Genomic DNA, 23428 nt, shown 5'->3' with positions numbered 1-23428 from the left:
GTATAGCAACCGTCCGGCTGGCCGTCACTCGGGCCGCAGCTCTCCGAGCACCCGGAGCGGTCTGCGGGTAGCCGCATCGCAGTGCGCATAGAAATGAATATTACGTACATAATTGTGCTTGCGGTCAGCCGGACGGCTACCCGCAACGCGGCTACCCGCATAGTGCGTATGAACCCTAAATTTATCTAGAGATTCACAGTCATTCACTTTTAGCTTAAAAGAATTTTAGGGCAATTATCTATTTTATTGTAGATTTAAAATTAAAATGTAACATGTGGTTTTTTTTATCTCGTGCCACAGAGCATGTAATCTCATAAGTAATCTAATATTTCTATCGTATAATATAGTCTATGATGTAAAAGTACCAACTTAGGTACCAACCTTACGAAATTAGTTTTGTCAGGTTTTGTCAGAGCAATGGGTTTTGTGAATTTTGTGAATAGTTGTGTTGTGTTTTGATTTTTTGATTTATTTTGAAGAACAAACTAAAAAGTTTTATGAAATTGTGACTAACTCGATTAATTGATCTAAAGAAAGATTTCCTTTTATTGCAATGTAATTTGTTAAGAGTGTTGTTTTAAAATTTAGTCTTTACAAGTGCTATGTTTATTTTTTAAAATTTTGAGTAAGTTAAAGTCACAATTGAATGATAACTTAGGTACATACCGGTTTTATTTTATTAAATTAAGTAGTCTATGCTATGAATTCTTTACGTTAGTGGTCTGAATTTTCATCGAGATATATAAATAATATATTCTTTCATTTACATGCATGTTGAAACACGATAATGAAACGCCCTGTTCTATTCCATATAAGTATGTAATTATGTAGGTACCATAAATTATGATTTAAATTCAACATTTAAATTAAATTGTAAAATTTGTGTATGTACCTGCTCAGTAAAATTTATTAAACTTAATTCTATAAAGTTAATTCCCTCATGTTTATTTTTATCATGTTTATTAGAAGTTAAAACTCGCTATAAAAGTTACTAAAGAACTTTAAAAATAATTATATAAGTTAAACAAAGCATTATTTTTTTAACCACTCCTCTTTTTATTGTATGTAGATTGTAGATAAAAAAAAGTATGTACCTAATGTATGTGTTGATAACTTTATTTAGATTAATAATGGCTGCTACAGAGGAGGATGAAGTTATTCGAGAAACATTTATGGTGAAGAGATCCCAGAATAAGAAAATTTTTACACCAATCAATTACAAGGAACGCTGGTTTGTCCTCACTCGCAAAGCACTAATCTACTATGATTCTGATGGCCAAGTAAGTAAAGTAGTATTTTAAAAGTATATTTCACTTATGACAAAAGAGACTCAGCAATACTTAGTCCAATACCTAAAATTGTAATAAAAACCACATATTGATCAAATAACTTTTTAATGTGATAATTAATTAAATTAATTTCTGAATTATATGAAATGAAGCTTGCTTCATAGAGACTTTATAAGAACAATTCAAACAATATGATGAAGTAAAAAAAGTAAAATAAAATGAATCTGCTCCATTCCCACATATGATAAGCACATGTCCTATCACAATGTTTGATGTTTATTTTGTACTTAAATGTCAGTCTTCTCCTGTAAACAATAGTAAGATTATATATTAATAATGATGATTTAAATGTAATTTTGTAAAAAAACATGAAACAAATTATTAGAATTAACATTACTTAGAATTTTTAAACACCTGTAATGGCTACTTTTATGCTAAATTACCATCATTGTCAATCAGACTACTTATTGAATGTTATGGAACCATTGACATATGAAATTGTACAGTTATTGTAAACTCGTGGTCTGCCCCGGCTTTGCCCGTACTTACGTTTTCTCCCCATAAGAACTATCCTCATATTTCAAGGAATATTAAAAGAAATTATCAAAATCGGTCTATCCATTCACCAAGGAAAACGGGTTTCATTTTTATATAGATAAAGATGTAAAATTGTAAATATTTTTAAATACTATTTTATATTTCTTATAATTATTTTGTGTAATAGTGTTTCTTTGTAAAAAGTGGTAGTTATGTGATTTCAACTAGTGACTAATTAACAAATTTAGCTAGCTAATAGCTTGATCCTTATAGAATAAGTTTTGTAACAAAAAATTATTTATGGAATGTTAAGGATGCAAAATGGGGGTAGGTATGCTACACAATATATCAATTGAAATGATCTGTAATTCATTTTTGTAATAAACTGATTGTCTTTTTTTGCTGTCTAAGGATTTTGTCTGAATATTTTAGAGGTAAGTCAGTATTCAATTAAAACTTGAATAACGGTAAGATATTTTTTCATATTAAAAATTTAATTTCATAAGATTTTTATTTAATTTTCAGTTGTGTTGACTTAATGTCCAATGGCCTCCCTTTTAATTGTGTTATTGTACATAACATAAGATTCTATTATCATTACCAAATACCAAGTCATGCAAAAACGAGCTAGGTCTATAGCCAGATGAAATATTGATTTAAGTTTTAACATGGACATATTGATTGTATCTCAAGTTCACCTTCTTGATAACGTCTGCCTTTAGGATTTTTTTTCAAGGAGAAAAAGGCGAAATAACTAACTTTAAAAAATAATTTATTTTCTTTGGAGATGATGTATCCCTTTTCCAGATTTGATGTATCAATTTCCACAAAGGATTTCCACTATATTTTGTGTGTCATATTGTAGTACCTATGTGTAAATAAATTTATTTAATCTATCTAATTCATCCATAAAATAAATTTATCTATAGGTGAGTTAGATTGGGATCAATTAGATAAATCAAATAATATACAAATGTTTGAAAAAAAAATCTAGAAATTGTGTAATCGTAACATGTAAGTTTTCCAAAGGACCAAGTATCTTCCTTCTGGTGCACGTGGTACCAGTGTATTATGGATAGATACATTTATCATTAAATGTTTTATTTTTATTTTTATTAAAGACATTAAAATGACCTATAATTCTTCCATTTACAATACCACAAAATTCTTTATAAATTATTAGATATTCGATGCAATATCAAATATCCCTAGACTTTGTTGATGTGTGTATTAGGTAATTATCAAGTTTAATAATCTAACGTCTTTATTCAATTATAATAGTTGTTACCCACGGCTTTACCCACGTGTTTAAAGGAAATTCTCATGTTGACTCTAAGATGTTTCACCGCGGTAAAAAACTAAAAAATGCGACTCAAACAAATTTTTATTAACAAGCGCATATCTAGAAGGGTATGTTCGAGATGTTAAAGCCCACATGAAGGTAGGTTCCTATCGTTAATGTTAGCGCATAACCTTTCATCATTATATGTAGTGAACTGTATGCATGTGTCTTATAACAGCGTAGTTCTCATTATTTACAAATGCAACCCATTATTAAAGGAAGAGGTTTTTCAGTTCAGCTGTATTTTTTGTGTTTGTGACCTCATGAACCTTATTACATACCTATAAATTCTAGGATTAAAAAGGGTCAATCTTTAGTTACCTTCTAAACTAAGAACTAATCAAGATTCACGCAAACATACCTATGGGTGAATATTATTTAATATTTATTTAATTAAATAAATAAAAGCTTTATCAAGTCTGATATTAATTATCCTGTTACTTACTTAGATGTTTTTTTTTCGTTAAAAAAAACCGGCCAATTGCGAGTCGGACTTGCGCACCGAGGGTTCCGTAAAATTTAAGGTTTTCGGAATTTTTCCTTTAGGTATGTGTGCTATAAAACGTTGCTTCATGCCAAATTTCAAGATTCTAGGTCGACTGGAAGTACCCTTTAGGTTTTGATTGCCTTGCGAGTACTTGCGAGTTTCAAAATATGCAGCTTAAATTGCTGTTTCTTTTGATTGCGTTGACATAGAAGTTTGATTTTGTTACAGCTTAAAGGTATTATAGACCTGAGTATTTGGTATGAATTTCAATTTAATACCTCTACGTCGCGTCCGCGTTAAAATGTAGAAGCCCTTCTGGCTAACATTGAGAAACACCTTACAAAAAAAAAAAACTACCTCTACGCGTTTATGAGGAAATGGGTAGTAAGTTTAAAATTATTAAAAAAAAATATATTTTGTGATGTAACTAAAAATGTATGGTTTTCGTAATTTTTCCTTTATCTATGCTATAAGACGTTGCTTCGTAGCAAATTTCAAGATTCTGAGTTCACGGGAAGCACCCTGTAGGTTTTGATTCCCTTACAAGTGTCGAAAATTTGCGGCATAAACGGCTGTATCTTTTGATTGCGTTGGCTTAGAAGTTTGATTTTTTCACAGCTTCAAGGGACAGTAGACCTGAGTAATTGATATAAATTTCAGCTTCATACCTCCACGCGTTCCTGAGAAAAAGGGTCTTGACAGACGGACGGACGGACAGACGGACAACAAAGTGATCCTATATGGGTTCCGTTTTTTCCTTTTGAGGTACGGAATCCTAAAAAACGATTTCGATTTGCATTTTTTAACATTTCGACAAGACCATAATCGCCTAGGTATGCGATAAATTATAAGTTTAAATAGAAATGCTAATCGATATTGCGATCGGCAACATAAAACTTATTCATTGGAAGTGTCCCTCCGTTAGTTAGGAAAAAAATCAAATGCAACGTAGGGAACTAGGGAGTGAGAAATATTAGGGATCAGGGAAGGTTTGGATGGGGTCGGACGACGCATGCGTGCATTGGGCGTGTCTGCTATACGGAGCAGGTTCGCCGGCAGTTCAGCTCCGTTGACCGAACTTCTCCCGTTCATCGCCCTTTCTTTCCGGTAAAGATTTTACTCACATAATACCAATAATACAGAATACATTTTTATTTCCTTAACATGTGTTTTTACATTCAGTGATTCGTATTTTTTTTTGTCTCACTAACATCCATTCAAAAACGAAATAATTAAAAATCAATCGGAAAAGTTTGTTCTTCGCCACCTCACGAGTAAAAATGTATCAGGATAATTTTTTTAAGTGACAAAAATCCGTGTGAATCGTTTCTTTATTTTTAGTTGAATCAATCATCTCATTGAGAGCATCATCTCGGTTTTATAGATGCTACAATGCCCACCGGTAAATATCATTTGGCGTTTTTGGCCTTTGATATAACGTGTAGGTTGGTGTTTTTATTTGTTAAATATGCTTTCGTTCCATTAGGAGACGGAATTATGAAACACCTTTTATAACGTATAGCGGTAACACTAAACATATTTAATAGTTCGTCCGTATATGGTATTACGTAGTATTACAATGCTTCGTTCGATTAATGTATGTAAAAGTGTTTTTATTACATATTTTTTGTCCAAATCAAATTAATTAATTTGGTGCATTTCGATGTTGTTTAAAAAATGCATTTGTCGATGCAATGCCCTTCGGTTTAATTCGTAAAGAGGGAGAGAGGTCCCTATGCGATGATGTATTCTCAGGCAGTTCTCACGCGGTTCCTGTGTGAACAGTTTTAATGGAGTGCCCTCCCTCACACTTGAAGTGTTTGTAAAAGGCACCCTCTATTCGGCTCTACTGTGTTGTGCCAGCACACCTTTTAATAGCGTTGTTCTTTTGGGAAGTGTACACTTTGTTCGCAATTTTCTATCTAAAAATGTAGGTATTATATTAATTACCTACCTACTTTTTCCTTTGCACGTTTGGACCAAATATTACCTAGGTACATACGCTTTTTAAAGCGTTATGTTTTGTTATACCTAAGTAGTTACTTTTTATTTTAAGATATAATATTATAATGTCATTAATATCGTCCCATTTCAAGGCAGGATATGTTAATTTTTACAATTTTATCGGTTAAATTGTGAAAACATTGTAAAACTCCGTAATCTCATCGAATCGCTCATCCCGATCGGAAATAATCTAGATACGAGCCGTGATTCAGGAAATGCGATCTGTCAGCTACACCCGACATGGAAGCCGATCCATGGTCATTTATTTCGATTGATTGGGTAAAACTTGAAGAGATAATTTGCTGGTTTGTCTATTCTAACTGTATTTCATGAAATTTTTATTGTATTTAGATGGTATCTAACGAAACTTTTTAAAAACGTACTCTTTCACGAGGAAGGTTTCGAAATTTGATTGGTTTGGAAATTTTAAGCCTTTTTGAAATCACACACTTCCCCTTATAATTTCTGTAACACTCGCATTAAATTCAGTGACGTTATTCACAAATATTATACAATACTGATATCTTTACACAGAAACGTAAAGAGCGTGGGCGAATATCAACAGAGACCATACACACGGTAGAGCAAGCGCAGCTGGGCGAGTTGAGCAAGCAACTGCCAGATGGTGACAACGAGAAGAGTCCGACCTACAAATATCCTTTCCAGGTAACTGATGCATTATTGTATTAGAATTTCTTTACGTAACGCCAAGTTAAAATGATGGTAATTTTGATACATGGGGACCAATATAAGCCGAATTTAAATTCTTAAATTAGGTATATCCAATAGAAATGGGAACAGTAGACTGTCTCTTTCGTACAGTTTTTCCGAAGATACGTGTGTATAGTTACCTAGATCGTTTCTAAACTATCTACTGCTAACTTGACGTGTTTGATTATTATCGGTGGAGACTAAAAAACCTTCCCAATTTCGCAGAGGATTGAAGGAACTTCATTCGCCGCGACATGACACTGATGTGAATTGCAACTGTCCAATATAAAGGGCAAAAAATATCAATCATTTTCTGACGTTCAGTTCCAGACGTGTTTAACCCATTGAGCCCCGAGCGGCCCGATCGGACCACGACAGAATAGATTTTCTATTGTGTCTGTGATTCCGGGGGCTGAGTTATCTATACTAATATTATAAAGCTGAAGAGTTTGTTTGTTTGAACGCACTAATCTCGGGAACTACTGGTCCGATTTGAAAAATTCTTTCGGTGTTAGATAGCCCATTTGTCGAGGAAGGCTATATTTCATCACGCTACGGGCAACAGGAGTGGAGCCACGGGGGTGAAACCGCGCGGAGCAGCTAGTTAAAAATATAATACGTAATTTACGATTGTATTTGTTTTCTCAAAAGTAGGTCCATTTTGAAAGTAGAAGAGAACTTACCGCAAAGTTCAATTTATAAATACGAGTCCATGTAATTAAATATGGCGGCACTGACTGCGCGGGTCGGAAATGCCGATAATTTTTGTCCGTAAGCTATACATATTAATGTACTCTGAATAGGGTCATGTTTGTATACGATGACATAACATATGGCAGATTGTGCACAGGTGGGCTACACAGAACAGAACACAGACTACACGTTGTACCTGGCGGCTCGGGAGCATTCCGAGAGATTGAGTTGGATACACGACATTAGAACTGGTTAGTATTTCATTTATTCTAAAAAATTCTCAGATACATGATTTTTTGTCTTAAATTTATGCTTTTTGTAATAAAAACACGTATTGAATCTATACTTCACGAGGTATAATAAAAATTTATAATAATGATAGACAGGCGGCGGGCTTTGAAATTGAAATTTGTTGAATTCATCAGGTCTATTTCGACATGTTTTTTCTAATTTTATAGCCTTTTTAACTTGTATTGTTATAGTTAAAGTTAATTAGAATTCTAAGAGAGAATTCTAAGAGTAAACATTTTTTGAAAATAGGCAGTGTACATCTTATTTTACTTAAACATTAGTCTGGGGGCCAAAACCACAACATGGAATGTTAAACTGTGGTGACTCATAAGCTATTCCTACAGTTGTCGATAAAAAGTCACCTAAAAGAGATAAAAAACGTATCAGGAAATTACAACACAATGACCAAATAAATTTTGCAGTTAAAAAGATAATTATGTTATTAAATATGAAATGAGGGTGTGAAATAACTATAGTTATCAAAAGGAAGACTGATTATTCTTGGAAGTTAGACATTGAAATATGATCATTTTTTTAGTTAATTCAAAGCGTTGAAATTTTAATTTAATTTTATAAAGTAGGTTTAGAGCGGTGTTAAAATTGGATCTCGTTGGATATAAAATGTGCCCCTAATGAGCTTTATTAAAACCGTAGTTAGCTTGAAACGCAATACTGAAAGCAAAGAGAATATAATATAAGTAGGTACATACCTAATTAAACATCTCTTATCTTTCACATAAATTTAGTTGATTTTTATTTGCATTGTTATGTAATTTATTGTGCATGAGACGTCTACTCGTAAAACTGGATTATTAAATTAATTGAGGCTACTTTGAAATTAAATACACCGACAGAACCAGGTGCTTTTGAAAATAAAAGGCCGACAAGATTGGCATTTAAATAATTTTCTTTTTCATTTTAATTTAATCGAAATGTTGTTCAAATATAGGCATCATGTCTACATTTTTACTTAACATGTACAAAATTTATAAATCGTTGTAATATTGGAAGGTATGTTTTTGGAATTTTAAAGAAAAATATTTTAAGAAGTCACCAAGTGAAGATACTGTATAATATTTAGTCTGCCAGGACGCATATGAATTTTAATGGGAATTGAACGCTTCATGGGTTTGATATCTGAGTGGGATAGAATTGTATTTGCAACAGCATATAAATTAGTTATTAGATAGTTTGAAGAGTTGTGGCAGCAATATCAAATAATTTGTTTGAAGTTGGATATGACACTAGAAATATAGGTAAAGTTAGTAAAATGAGAATGCGAAAAGTAAATTCAAATAGGTACAGTTTTGTTTGTGAATTCATTGGAGATACTTTTCCATCTTTGTCTCATTCTACTAATGGATCTCTTGATTGAACTATGTGTTGTATGGTGAAAAAGGTCGTCTTCAAGTTACCTTTTCTTCGATGTTTCTTCGTTGACCAATTTGTGATGATCACCTTAAGACGTTTTTATTATAAAAATATATAAATTATGTTATATAAATTATATGGGGAAGGAACTGATATCTTTAATTTACAGTTTACCTACTCCGTAACTTAGCAAAGATGCCAGTCCTAACCTAATACAGTTACCACATAAATCTATTTATCTCTAAGGTTAGGTTTAAGTATTTGATGAAATAAACGAATTTAAATTTGAATAAGAAGTCAGTATGTAGTGTGCATATCGTATTTGATTGACGCTGGCAGGGTCGCCATGCAATGGTTGGTTGTTAAATGAAACACTTTACTCGACTGTACACTGTAATAGACTGTATTGAACTGAAGAAAAACAGGACTTATAATATACTATGACGCACACATACAATACATTACACACTACAGAATGAACGAATTTGAATTTGAATTGTATGTACGTAGTGTGCATATCGAACTCGCGCCGCGCCCGCTACCACCCGGCGGTGTGGTCGGCGCGCCGCTGGGCGTGCTGCGACGCGGAGCGGCGGTCGGCGGCGGGCTGCGCGCTCACGGCCGTGTGGCCGCTGCCCGAGCCAGACCTGCAGCTGATACTGCACGAGCAGAAGCCCAACCTGAGCTTGTGTGAGTATGCTTGTGTTAGGGACAATACTGCGGTCTAGCGTTGAAGATGCGTGATGTTATGTTACTATAGAGTATAGAGTATAGACTATTAGAGCGTTACTGCAAGACGTAAGTTGCAAGGGTAAACAACCTGGGTAAATCGGTTTTGGTAATGGTATTTTATTTTGATGAACTTTTGCGAATATAATGTTAATTAAATGATAATTCAGAAGCATAATATTATGTACTTACAAGCGTAAATAAACTCCAAACTTTAATTTCATTTTTTTTAATATTTAAAAATATTATTTGTGTTATGTATCATATATTGTGAATAGCAAATATAAATCGAGAAAATTATTTTAAAAAAGGAATACAGTATAGAATATTCCTGTAGCTTATAGCTTTTCTCGTTAAGCGCTGAAACTTATTACAAATATCTGATGCAATGTCCGGTCTTGTAAAATGAGTTCGCAGTGGAAAACGGGACTTCTTTCTATGTGCTTTCACTTGTATATAATGTCTAGCTTTAAATTCGTAGTTAGTTACTTTAGTAACCGGTTCGATATGAACTTAGAAAGCACACGCCCACAGTGAACGCTTAGTGCGTATTCCCATTGTGACTGGCCTTTTTTGTTTATCATTGAAGTGTTTTGCTTTTCCCACTGGGTCGTGAGTCGTGATGATGATTTTATTGGTTCAAGGTAAGATTGCCGTTAATGAATCGCTTTACGATAAATTGGTTCGATGGTTATGGAGGGAATCGTATCTTGCCTTTATATAATGGGAATTTATTAGTTCAAACATTTCTGAAGAAAGTTGATTAAAACTCCATATGCAAAGATTTAATAGGTATATGAGTATAGGAAATTATTATTATGAGATAAAAGACATATAATATATGTATCTAAAACCGTTAATGATATTCCGGAAAACAACTTTTTGATTCTCAAACCGTGGCTTACATTATTTTGTGTTCTATCATATACATAATTTGAATGTTTAAATTCACGGATGAACACACTCTCAATAGAAACTATAATGATTGAAATAAACAATGTTAACGTAGAATTAAATAAAAAGATAACAAACATGAATACGTTTTAATTTAAATGTATAGCTTGTGCAAATATTCTCAATATTATTGTTTATCAATTTAAAAGAAGTCTTATTAAGTAAGAAGTTATAATATTTAATCCCACCAAAAACATAAATGTAAAAATTGGAGCCGAGTTCAATCGTTGACTTAATTTGCCAAAAAAGAAATGAGATCTAATTAATGTGTGCCAAGTTCTGCAGACAGTCCAGAAATTTATTTATAAAGATGTATTAAGTTCTTAGGTTGACTGAAAACTCAATTGTTTTATTTTCCCTTAGAGAACAATGTTTATTCCAAAATATAACTTTTTTAATTTGAATAATATAATTATTTTCACAAAGCAAACAACTAATGACCTATTGAACCCCATAATTTGATGAGGCTAGTTTTACATACTGTTTATATTTTGTGAAGTTCTAAAAACTAGCCTCATCAAATTATGGGGTTCAATAGGTCATTAGTTGTTTGCTTTGTAAAAATAATTATATTATTCAAATTAAAAAAGTTATATTTTGGAATAAACATTGTTCTCTAAGGGAAAATAAAACAATTGAGTTTTCAGTCAACCTAAGAACTTAATACATCTTTATAAATAAATTTCTGGACTGTCTGCAGAACTTGGCACACATTAATTAGATCTCATTTCTTTTTTGGCAAATTAAGTCAACGATTGAACTCGGCTCCAATTTTTACATTTATGTTTTTGGTGGGATAATTATTTTCACAAAGCAAACAACTAATGACCTATTGAACCCCATAATTTGATGAGGCTAGTTTTTAGAACCTCACAAAATATAAACAGTATGTAAAACTAGCCTCATCAAATTATGGGGTTCAATAGGTCATTAGTTGTTTGCTTTGTGAAAATAATTATATTATTCAAATTAAAAAAGTTATATTTTGGAATAAACATTGTTCTCTAAGGGAAAATAAAACAATTGAGTTTTCAGTCAACCTAAGAACTTAATACATCTTTGTAAATAAATTTCTGGACTGTCTGCAGAACTTGGCACACATTTAGATCTCATTTCTTTTTTTGGCAAATTAAGTCAACGATTGAACTCGGCTCCAATTTTTACATTTATGTTTTTGGTGGGATATCATTACTTTTTGTACAGAAAATTACTCTGCAAATTTGATTTACTTTATGAATATAATACTTTTTATATACGATTTTTTATATATTTTTTCTTGCAGTTTCTCTGTATGGTTTGTTTAGTATTATTTTCTATATTTTCTTGTATGTTATGAATGTCAGCGCACATTGCCCAGTCATTATCTGCAATTTTTTAAACTCGTTTTCTGTTTAAAAGATTATATGATTTTCTAAACATCCAGCGTGAATTTGTACACACACTATTACCAAGATGCAAAGATCGTTGTAGAAGAATCGTCGCCTTGCTCCATGACGTTACGGTATTGCCATGACGCGATCTTGAAATTTTACTCTAAACGCGCCTAAAGATGTTTCACTCATATTAATATTACGCAAATTAAATCATTTCGACCTTCGACGAAGCCTTCTTCCATTACACCATTTATGGTAATTATTTTTGCATGCTTGTATTGGCTAAACATGTTTGTGCTTTATTAATATAATTGTATCACCATTGAATACCATGTTTAAAGCAAAATAAAGATTTTATTTATTTATTTATTTATTTACACTGAAATTAAAACTAAACTAAACACTCATAAATAAAGAATAAATAAATGTGAATATGTAAAATTATATATTATTTTTAACTGTATGAGCAATAAAGGCAATATTTTTATTACAATTTTCGTTTATTTTACGTTTAATAACTGTTTTGAATAAAGAAATCATGCAATCGAAGTAATCCGCCCTAGCGATACTAGCGCGAGTGAGTGTGATGTCAGAGGCGCTTCGAATCTACAGATGTTTCGTGATAAAATATGTAAACTTCAATAATCTATATCTCAGTCATTTATTGATGGATTTCAAAATTTTTTTCGGCCACTGATTAGTTTTGATCTATTTTTTAAGACTAGTTAAGTTAATATACTATTTTCTATTTTTTTAAACTTTTCCATTTTTCCATACAAACAAAATTTATGTCATTGAAAAAAAAATTAAATACAAATAAATTCAGTATTTTCTGATTTTTTCCTTTGTACACTCACTATTACCTAGTTGATTACAAAATTTGAACTTTCTAGGTCATCTGGAAGTGGGTTAGGTTTTGTATATGTCTATAAGTCAGTCAGTCTTAAAAATTGCGATTTTTGGATATTAATATCTACGCAACTGTTTAATCTGTATTTATGAAATTTAAGGTTCTTGTTTATCTTGAGGTCCTCTTGATATGTACCAAATTTGGTTTATATAACTTAAATAGTTTTCGAGTTATAAGGGGGTGAAAAGTGGCTCGAAATGGTTCGTGTAAATATACACACGGCTGCTGCTCGCCAGTTCTCTTCGCTTGAACTCGGCTTGACACGCTGCCGCGTGTCTTGATCCATATTGAGTTTAACTTGGGTAGAAAAGGAAAACTACCTACTTACTCTACTATTATTTTTTTCTTTGAATCAAAATTCTTAATCGTGCTGCTGGATCTAGTTTCTATGCTTTTCTGTTCCCCGACTTCATAACCTAAATGACCTAATGTGTGCCAAAATCAAAATCTGACCCTATACATATGTCAGTCATTTAAAGTGTTTTGAATGACACGTGTCCTCATTTTTTATATTGTTCACTTTCTGAAAATGCACTTGATGTAGGTACAGTTACTTTGAGTCACATCTTAGTAATCTTATGTTTTAACGAAAGTATATTAAAAAGCGAACCTAGTAAGCATATGTTACATACCGTAATTTATTCACAACATTATTAATAGCAATAACAAAATTCAAATGAGCTCTTGTGGAAGGCTGGCGTAATTTGTATAATCAAGATTTTCGTCGACGTAGGATGTTACGTCACTTTTCATCATATAGGGTTTAGAGCATGCATGAAAGGGACGAATTGTCGCATGTGCCTGTGCATCGAATAGTGAATGTAGGCCGTATGCGACCACACTCGATGCCTTCTGTTGCTCCGTTGATGAAATATTCACTATAAATAACTTGCTCCAATGATTTTGAAAATAAGGAATAATGAACAGATTTATGGGTAGATATTATCTATAACATAAACATCCTATCAGATATTATTTAAAATTTTACCTGGTATGTGATTTATGTAAAACAGGCATTTCATGAAAATGGTCTTATGGTTGCTTCTGATTCTTGTTATTTAAAAAGTAGTCTTATAAAAACATGCGTTATTCAAAACTTCAAGGTTATTTGAGTCTAGATTTATAAATATGGTCAAATAAGAGAAAATAAAATAGCATTTAAAAAGATGAAAAAGGTCACAGTTCAAAAATATATGCCACAAGAATAGTATCCAAATAAAAAGTAAATATTAAAGTAATTGCCTTCACGTTTCGGCGGGCAAGGCTTTATTGTGTATCTCGCTTTAGCTTCGATACGGTACATTGACACGTTACGTTAAACGTCAGTCGTGAATGTCGCGCGCGGACGTCCGGTCGTCTCGCTGCTCCCATGTTACAAATTAAATCCGAAAACGAACCAATGGTTACCAAGAAAAAGTCTAAGATACCATGTCTCTCGTTGTCTTCGTTCCTCCCGGCGTTAGAGGGTACGGTATATTCGGATGACCTTTTTTTTACGGCCTCCAGCCACCGGTTGCGTTTGCGTTCACTCGTTTCGCTGCACTCACTTTCTTGTCTTGGTCAGGTGTACTTAATGTAATGAGTTTTTATAATGCCAACTACAATTTGGATATTCCAGTGCTTGTGCTAAAAATGTCATGCTATTTTATGTGCTTTATATTTGATACATAGTGTGCAATCAACTTTATGTTGTCGTGATCGTTCTAGTGGGTGTTTAATTATTTAATTGTAGAATATTTTTGTGTTGTCTTTAAAAACCTGTTATGAGTGTCGGTAAATTTGTTAATTATGGTTTTTATGATATTCGTAATTACGAAAAACCATAACAGGTCTTAATATTTAATGACCAAAAATTATTACAAGAATTTAATATTTCTTAAATATCATGATTTGTTAATTATGATGTTGTTATGGCAATAATAATAAAAATAAATTATGAACGGTGTCAACATCAATATATAATAACTACTACTTTAATAAAAAAATACTTTATTAAAAAAAAAAATTAGTACATGTATATCACAACGCTGGTAATAGAAATTATTAGAGCGAGCTATGTATATGCAAGAAATGTCACCATGGTTGTATTATAATTAATTTAATATAAACCCACGCACGGTAAAAGTTATCGGTAATCGTTCGTTACCTAGTACTTTCTCTGTTGCTTCGATGATTCATGCATCTTACTGGGTCATATTATACGCAACGATAAATCTGTGCTTACAAAACATACTGATTAATATTTCACTTTTTAACGAGTGTATTGCGTAAATTACAACTGTAGTTCTTTGAAACCGAAAGTTCAGCTTAAAATAAATATTAAAGATTGAGAAGTTTTAAGGAAAATGATGACTTTGATGATTTATTAACAATTTGACATTGTACAAACTTGCAAATACATATGATAATAAGTTTTTTATGCTATTTAGTCGTTTGAGATCAAGTAACAACCAAATAAAATAATTTATTTAAACGTTGAATAACTAAAGAATGGTAATATTGAAATTTTCTTTCATTAGCGGTCACGGCGGCTGTCACAATGCCCGGGGGAGGCAGCGGTCCTCCCGGGACGCCCTCGGCTAAACCCAAAGTAAGTTTCCATTCGAGCCATACAAAAGAAAATTATTATACCGTTATAAACGCACGACTTTGCCTTTAGAAATATCCAACGGTTTTGTGAACACTCTGTATTTCATTTCGTAGAGTTAATATTGTATTGCTTTTCAAATTTGTCCTGAGTTTTAGATCTTGTTTTCTCGAGATGTAAGCTATTTCTCATACCTGTCTAGTTAACTTATTAACTATATAAATATGTGCATTTATTTTTTCAGGAGAAGAGAACAAAAGTAGTTGTAGCGCTATATCCCTTCAAAGCAATAGAAAGCGGCGATCTGTCCCTAGAAAAGGTATTATATATTTAAATAATTCTTAAATATCCATAAAATTCATCATCGAAACAAAAATATCGAAGCGCTATCACAAGTCATTCGTTTTCGTGTTAATAACGAAAACGTCATATAAAAATGTTAATTATTATAATTTTGTTAACGCAATTTATTATAAATTATAACAGTGGATATAATATATAACCGTGTTTATTTTATTAAAATTTTATATACAACATAGGATAATAAAAAGAGACGTAAGCTATCTATTAATATTATTAATTCTCTTAATTATTTGACAGGGTGCAGAATACGAAGTTATTGATGACTCACAAGAACATTGGTGGAAAGTAAAAGATGAGAATGGGTATGAATTATATTAAATAAATTTATTTCTTAATTTTTGAAATTGAATAATTTTTAATATTTATTTTTGAATTACAGATTAGTAGGATACATACCAAGTAATTATGTAAAAGAAAAAGAAACCATAGGATTACAAAAATACGAGTAAGTACTCTACTTTTACACATTAAAATTATTATTTCGTCTGAGATATCTATAATTAAAGAATATCATTTATTAGAACCAATACGGTTTTACAAATAATTTATTTGATACAAGTCTTAAATTGTTTGGAGTTCATTATTCTATTTATAAGCTATTGAATAATAATTTAAGCTTTCGTTACTGTTTCCTTATAATTCATACTCATTACTTACGCATTGCAGATGGTATGTAGGTGAAATGTCTCGACAGCGAGCGGAGTCAGTACTTAAACAAGAGGACAAAGAAGGGTGTTTCGTTGTTCGAAACTCTTCAACCAAGGGCATGTACACGCTCTCATTATATACCAAAGTGTAAGTATACAGTATAGCAATAAATAATAAGTTTGTAATTTAAATAAAAGTCATGTGTTAATTAATATAAAATAATATTTTTATATGTCGTTTTGGGCAATTCGATTTTGAACATTATCGATTCATAGCCATTAATAACAACCAATAACAAATTAAGAACAAATTTTATATTATGTGAAATATGTAATTAATTAAATGAATATCCTCAACAAATGAGTTCTCAATAAGTAATAATTGTTTCCAGAAACCACTCTCAAACAAAACATTACCACATAAAGCAGAACGCGCGGGGTGAATTCTATCTATCGGATAAGCATTGCTGCGCTAGTATCCCGGAACTGATAAACTACCATAAGCATAATAGTGGAGGATTGTGTTCGCGGTTGAAAGCTACGCCTTGTGATAGGCCCGCACCGCCTACTGCTGGGCTTTCACATGGTGAGTAATAGAATTATACTATACAGTATTCAGTATGTATAGACTATAGAGGTCACCTATTACGAGATTAGTGTCCTATACAGGTAAACGAAGAGGAAATTGCACCCTAAATGTGACAGAGCAATATCTAATATAGTATTTTCATTTTTCACCACCACTTACTGTTAAAAATGGATAACTTAATTGTTAATTATGTAAATTGTTATTTTTTTTTACTAGTTGAACTAAACACTACAATACCTTTCAACTATAATATTCCACCCTAATTTTGAAGTAAAATTTCAAAGTTGCGTCATGGCAATACCGTTTAAATGTTTTCATTTCTGACGCGTGTGCTCGGCACACACAATATTTTTTTTATTTCCTCCAACCTATAAAAATACGCATTAAATTCCAGACAAATGGGAGATCGATCCATCCGAGCTGGTGTTGCTGGAGGAGCTGGGCGCGGGCCAGTTCGGCGTGGTGCGGCGCGGCAAGTGGCGCGGCCGCATCGACACCGCCGTCAAGATGATGAAGGAGGGCACCATGTCGGAGGACGACTTCATCGACGAGGCGAAGGTTATGACGTGAGTACTGTTTTAAATACAATTATTTATTACTTAATTAAAAATATTATCATTTCCATGATTTTGTAGGTATTTGAAACAAAGAATGAGACAAATGTTTGCTTTTGAAATTAGTATAGTGCACTTGATCGAAAAAACAGTGATTGAGAGTATGCTAAATAACAGGAATTGCAATAAAAATTAAGAACCTACTTTTATGACATAATTAAGCTATCGAGTGCCTATAGCTTATTCGCAAGTGCCTTATATTATTACCGAGGCGGGGGAGAGTACCGACCGTTCCGTTTCTTTCTAACTTCTAACTCGTGTTCTTTCTTACACGGTCCCCGCCTCACCGCATATAATAGGTATATAGGTTGCGGTACAGCGGTTGCGGTCAAGCTATAGTAGTAATCCCTTTCAATTCAAAGATTATATCAGTCACACTGTACAAGTAAAAAAATAAAAAAAATGTGTGTGTGTACTAGTGTACACACGTAAAGAAGTTTTACTTCTTTATGACCTTATTTAAAAAAAAAACTACTATATCCAACTTTACAGAAATACGTCGATTCACGCGTGGTAGGGATAATAAAAAGATGGCGCGTAACTTAAATTTTTTCCAACCCCGACAAAGAAGTTTCACTTCAAAAATAAAATAATATCTACTGCTAACCACGTCATATCTTGTTTTCCAGCAAGCTGCAGCACCAGAACCTGGTGCAGCTGTACGGCGTGTGCTCCAAGCACCGGCCGATCTACATAGTGACGGAGTACATGCGGCACGGCTCGCTGTTCAACTACCTGCGCCGCACCGCGCCCGACCAGCTCGGGCCCGCCGTGCTGCTCGACATGTGCATACAGGTGTCCATGTTACATTGTTTTAAAGGAGAAACAAAAGTTTATTTAACACCAAACACATAACGTATTTATACGAAAAAAAAGAGTGTGTGTACTTATGTACACGCGTTAGAAGTCATACTTCTTTGGCGTGTGGAAAAAAAATACTAGAATATACAACTTGAACATAGTTATATCAATTTTCATACCACCTAGAACTAACTTCATGCTGTTAAATTTAGGTGTCGGTGTGCGCGCGCATCGTAAAAATTCACTCTCATCATTTTTCTCCATCGCGCCAAAGGAAGTATAACTTCAAAAAACATGTGTAATAGTTGACCTGTGACGGACGGCCGCAGATCTATAAGTACAGAACCAAACTATTAATTAATAGATACAGCGACCCGTGCTACGAAGCAATAATTCAGCTCATTCGTAACAATCTCCGTTGTGCGCGTGTGCATTACACTCAAACAGACACTTGTCGGAGTGTGGTGGTGCCAGTGAATTTGTACGCATTTATCGATGACAGTATCGCCGAGTTATGGAGGCAGTCTCAAGCCCTAATACGAATGGAAATTAGTAATTAATCGCTGTAGTAAAATTATTTTCTTCTTCACTTAGATGACCTTTGTAGTATAAATAATATTAATATTTGCTTCTCTAGAATAAATAAATTATTTGTTACAGGTTTGCAAAGGCATGTCATACTTAGAACGACATAACTACATTCATCGGGATTTAGCCGCTAGAAATTGTTTGGTAGGAGATGAAAATGTTGTTAAAGTGAGTATCATTTAAGTATAATATAGTCATTATCTATTAATATAATTGTTTGTAAAATTATGTTTAAAAAATAAGGAAAATAATTGTCTGTAATATAAGATAAATTAATGAAATTGAACGTAATACAAAGAGTATTGGTTGTTTTTAGAAAAAAGATTACCTATTCTCAATTTTACGTTATTTTTGTTAATTTATATGCAAATTCATGATTAAAATCTACAATTTGCAGGTAGCAGATTTTGGTCTTGCAAGATACGTCCTAGATGATCAATACACGAGTTCGGGAGGTACTAAATTTCCTATAAAGTGGGCACCTCCAGAAGTTCTTAATTATACGCGATTTTCCTCTAAATCCGATGTTTGGGCTTTTGGTAAGTAAATATAACACATAATATAATATGTAAATAAAATTAAAGTTTAGAATAAATATCAGGCGCCTCGAAAATCTTGAATCACCAAAGTGCAATCTTTTATGGCCAATAAATAATAACACTATACATTTTACAGGTGTCCTAATGTGGGAGGTATTTACATGTGGCAAAGTGCCATATGGTAGAATGAAGAATTCCGAAGTTGTCGAAATGGTACAGAGAGGTCAGGTGCTGGAAAAACCCAAAGGATGTTTGAATGAAATATATAATGTGAGTTTTTAAGCTTAATATTTTACACTACACTTTAAATGTCTTTCCGTTATTCTTTGAGATGATTGAGCTGCATTTGTCCTAAACAATTGATATTGTGTATATCAAATTGTTTGCAATCCAATTATAATATTTTCTTACCAAGGCGTAAAACAGAATTGACCTTCGATTATATCTTTAACAAAATATATTAAACTCAAGGTTAGTGTCTTTTCTCCATTATCTTAAAATAATTGAAGTTGATATTCAATATGCGTCCATTTATCAGTCTGTATTTTTTTCACATTTTAACATTCAAGATAAAACTCGTCCAAACTAATCGCATAGTCTCCTAGAATGGATAAATATAATTCCCTATTAAACATTGCAGGTAATGCGAGCATGCTGGCGGCACGCGCCCGACGAGCGGCCGTCGTTCCGCGCGCTGAAGGAGGAGCTGGCGCAGGTCGCGCACACGGTGCTCGCCGATTGACTGCGCCTGCTGCTCTGCCTGCTGCGCCCCGCCCGCCCGCTCGCTCACTCCGTGCACGCCTCTCCTGCCTAGGTGATAAGGTGCACTTTCCCTTGTACTAAACCCGTTTGAGACCATGTCATCGCGCTTGTAAATACCCGTTTTAAGTGCAGATTATACGCCTCTATTGCGTTTGGGTTAAGGTGCACTTTCCCTTGTACGTCACCCGTTTGAGACCATGTCATCGCGCTTGTAAAGATTATACGCCTCTTTGAGTTAAGGTGCACTTTCCCTTGTACTAGACCCGTTTGAGACCATGTCATCGCGCTTGTAAAGATTATACGCCTGTTTGAGTTAAGGTGCACTTTCCCTTGTACTAGACCCGTTTTAGATGCAGACTACACGCTTCTATTGCGTTTACGGTAAGGTGCACTTTCCTTTGTCCGAGACCCGGTTTACATGCTGACTTCACGCCTCTATTGCTTTTGAGTTAAAGTGCACTTTCCCTTGTGCGTCACACGTTATAAGTGCAGACTACACTCTTTATTAGGTTTGCGTTAAGATGCACTTTTCCACGTACGTTAAGCGTTTGAGACCATGACATCGCGCTTGCAGAGTACCCGCCTCTCCTACCTAGGCGATAAGGTTTCCTTTGTGTTACCCGTTTTAAGTGCAGATTATACGCCTCTATTGCGTTTAAGATAAGGTTGACTTTCCTTTGCGCATTTCCCAACTCGGGACATATCATCGTGCTTGCAGAGAAACGTCTATAACAGCTATAAGAATGCACATGCTAAGTGTATCCTCTTAATGTACGTTATGCGCACAATCAATATCTCATATAAATTTTGTGATAGAATTTTGTAGCAATAATTCCTCATATAATCCCGTGTTAACTCACATACATATTTATACAAGTTGCACATCTACTTTATTATAGTAGACTGATTTAAAGTGCCTGCCTCTCTAGCACATATTTCAACAATGTACCCTAAACAGTACACGTATTTAAAACAAATTGTTTAACAAAAACAGTGTGGTCATGTTATGTTAATCACTTCCATGTCCTAAGCAACTGTCCAGATCTCCTAAGTTCAGCAAATGGTGCCGCTCGCTTGCAGAGTACATGTAAATAATTTAATATAACGAAAATTGAAGAATGTGTACGTAAAATAGGTTTAATACGCAGCTTTAGTGTTTCACGTGTTTTTGTATGATCAAACAGCTGAAGTGCAAATTTTTGTTCAGATGTTACAGGCGAAATCGTTTATGTTTTCATCAATGTAAAACTACACTTTTATATTTTACGATGAACTATGAACACGCAGCTATTTTAAAAAGTGCAGCTGATAAATAGTCAAATGTCTATCGCTTGAACATTTATATTAACTTTCATATTCTGCATTTAAATACTCTGTTACTTTTTATATTACACGTCTACTTTCATATTACGATGGATAAATTACACAATTAAAATGGCGTAAAACAGCGTCAAAATCAATCCGAGATTTTTTACACCACTTTATTCAAAAGGATTGATGTAATTTTTCGTAATTTTATTCCACTTTCATAAACTGCTAAAATATTAAAAGTGCAATGACTGAAACGCACATTCCATTTAATTAGGAAATGATGGTTAATGATGCGTTAATAAACAAATATTGCATATAAATGCAGCTGACACATAAACATGTATAAGATATATATATCTAAATACATATAACAAAAAGTTTGTTAAAATGTATATATTTTGATACAAAATGTACTTTATATCAATAATAAATTAGGGAAATGCTTAACCGCGACTACAAAAACCACCGGCCGTCCACTGCTTTCCATAAGCTCAATATTTCATCAATTTTATTAATGTCCGTAAATACTCAGTAGAAGTAGACATCGATTTTTAATGATATTACAATATGAATCTAACATACCATGATAATAACATACAACTCGTAATTGATATGACTACTAAAGTTATAAAAAATAATTTAATAAAAAATTGAAACGTATATATCTACGTAAAATCAGCATTTTTCGATCACTAGTCGGCAATTGTAGCAAACTCGCTTTTTACATAACATTGGTAAGTATTAATTTTCAACTATAACATGGTGTACATTATTCATAATAGCATATCATTACATTGTAACTGTAAATATTGTAATAATTTAATTAATTGTAACTTAACAGTATTCAAAAAGATGCGTTAGAGATAGACTGCTTAAAACGGAATTGTTTAGATGGAACTGAATAAAAATATATTTCATTCCCATATATTATAGTCATTTACATTCCTTTGTTCACATGTTTTTGTCTCGAACTGAATTTTTCATTAAATATGATGGTGTGATTTTAAGAACCTAGTCATATTTTAGGTGAATAAATGATGTAATTATTGGCATTATACTTGGTTCCATTTACGTTTAGCCTGTAAAGGTGGATCTCACGTAGCCGAGTGTAAATGTGTAATGATATCTATATATTTTGTATTTAAAATTGAATTTAATGAATCAAACTTAAAACTTGATTGATGTTTATTTTATTTGTCGATTCTTTCTTTTATGGAAATGTGACATTTTAAATACCGCATATTTTAAACATATAAGTACAAAAATATATTTCTAAAATTTTAATGTCAATTTTATTGTATTTAGTCTGTATTTGTAATCGGATAAACAAATTTAATAAAAAATAGCTCATTCAATTTATCATGCTGAAAGGAAGTTACCGAATTGACTAGCAAATTGCAAGTATTACAAATGATTACCGTTATTTCTGAATATGTGTTAATTTAAGATTTAAAAATGATTTTACGCACTTGATTTTGTTAAGTCATTTATTTTCATGAAAAGGTAAAATAGTGCCAATTCTCGTATCATCATAAAATGGTAGCTACACATTCGTATTTCATACTTTTATATCTAAGACATGCGACTGAATAATATTAATTTGCTTTATTCCTTGGTTAAATGTCGACCTAGGTCTTAAATATTTTTGTAAATAAGTAATTAAAATGCAACTTTGTTTATTCAATTTTATGTATCTGTATTTTTTGTAAACACCTGCTTATGGGATTCAAGAATCTTGTAATAATTTTATTGAATTTATATGTTTGTTAATATTATGTTTAATTATTAATAATCAATATGTATTACAAGTATCGTAACAGTACAATATTTTAAATGCTCTGTTTAGTATTACTAAGAGTAATTTGCTTTGATTTGTACAGCAATTCATTTGTATACCTACTATTTTGTAAAATTAAATAAATGAAGATTATAGATA

General features: G+C 32.6%; 1 protein-coding gene across 5 annotated transcripts; it reads left to right on the top strand.

Annotated features, from left to right (window-relative positions):
• The first annotated feature begins 433 nt into the window (after window positions 1-433).
• On the top strand, window positions 434-23428 carry LOC123691683 (tyrosine-protein kinase Btk29A). 5 transcript variants are annotated; one of them, XR_006751440.1, is made up of 18 exons: window positions 434-658; window positions 1124-1280; window positions 6194-6325; window positions 7221-7314; window positions 9236-9415; window positions 15211-15281; window positions 15523-15597; window positions 15879-15943; window positions 16021-16086; window positions 16308-16436; window positions 16681-16874; window positions 17272-17443; window positions 18121-18286; window positions 18953-19048; window positions 19278-19419; window positions 19556-19689; window positions 20060-20343; window positions 20422-23428. XR_006751440.1 is itself a non-coding variant. In XM_045636201.1 (17 exons), exons 2-17 carry the CDS (start codon window positions 1131-1133, stop codon window positions 20159-20161), a joined length of 1968 nt encoding a protein of 655 aa, XP_045492157.1. In that variant the 5' UTR covers window positions 434-658; window positions 1124-1130; the 3' UTR covers window positions 20162-23428. The 5 variants fall into 5 exon arrangements, 4 of the variants coding, with proteins under 4 accessions (XP_045492157.1, XP_045492160.1, XP_045492158.1 ...); XM_045636201.1 differs by having other exon boundaries at window positions 20060-23428; XM_045636204.1 differs by lacking the exons at window positions 434-658; window positions 1124-1280 and adding an exon at window positions 4735-4762 and having other exon boundaries at window positions 20060-23428.

This window comes from Colias croceus, chromosome 5, assembly GCF_905220415.1.
Source record: "Colias croceus chromosome 5, ilColCroc2.1".
Lineage (NCBI taxonomy): Eukaryota > Metazoa > Arthropoda > Insecta > Lepidoptera > Pieridae > Colias > Colias croceus.
Note: the sequence above shows the minus strand (reverse complement) of the source record. Positions and strands in the feature narration are given on the sequence as shown.

Coding starts and splice junctions, on each gene's coding strand:
- LOC123691683 (XM_045636201.1), top strand. CDS start 1,131: ATGGCTGCTACAGAGGAGGATGAAGTTATTCGAGAAACATTTATGGTG. Junction 19,049..19,277: donor GAGATGAAAATGTTGTTAAA/GTGAGTATCATT, acceptor TACAATTTGCAG/GTAGCAGATTTTGGTCTTGC. Junction 19,690..20,059: donor GTTTGAATGAAATATATAAT/GTGAGTTTTTAA, acceptor TAAACATTGCAG/GTAATGCGAGCATGCTGGCG.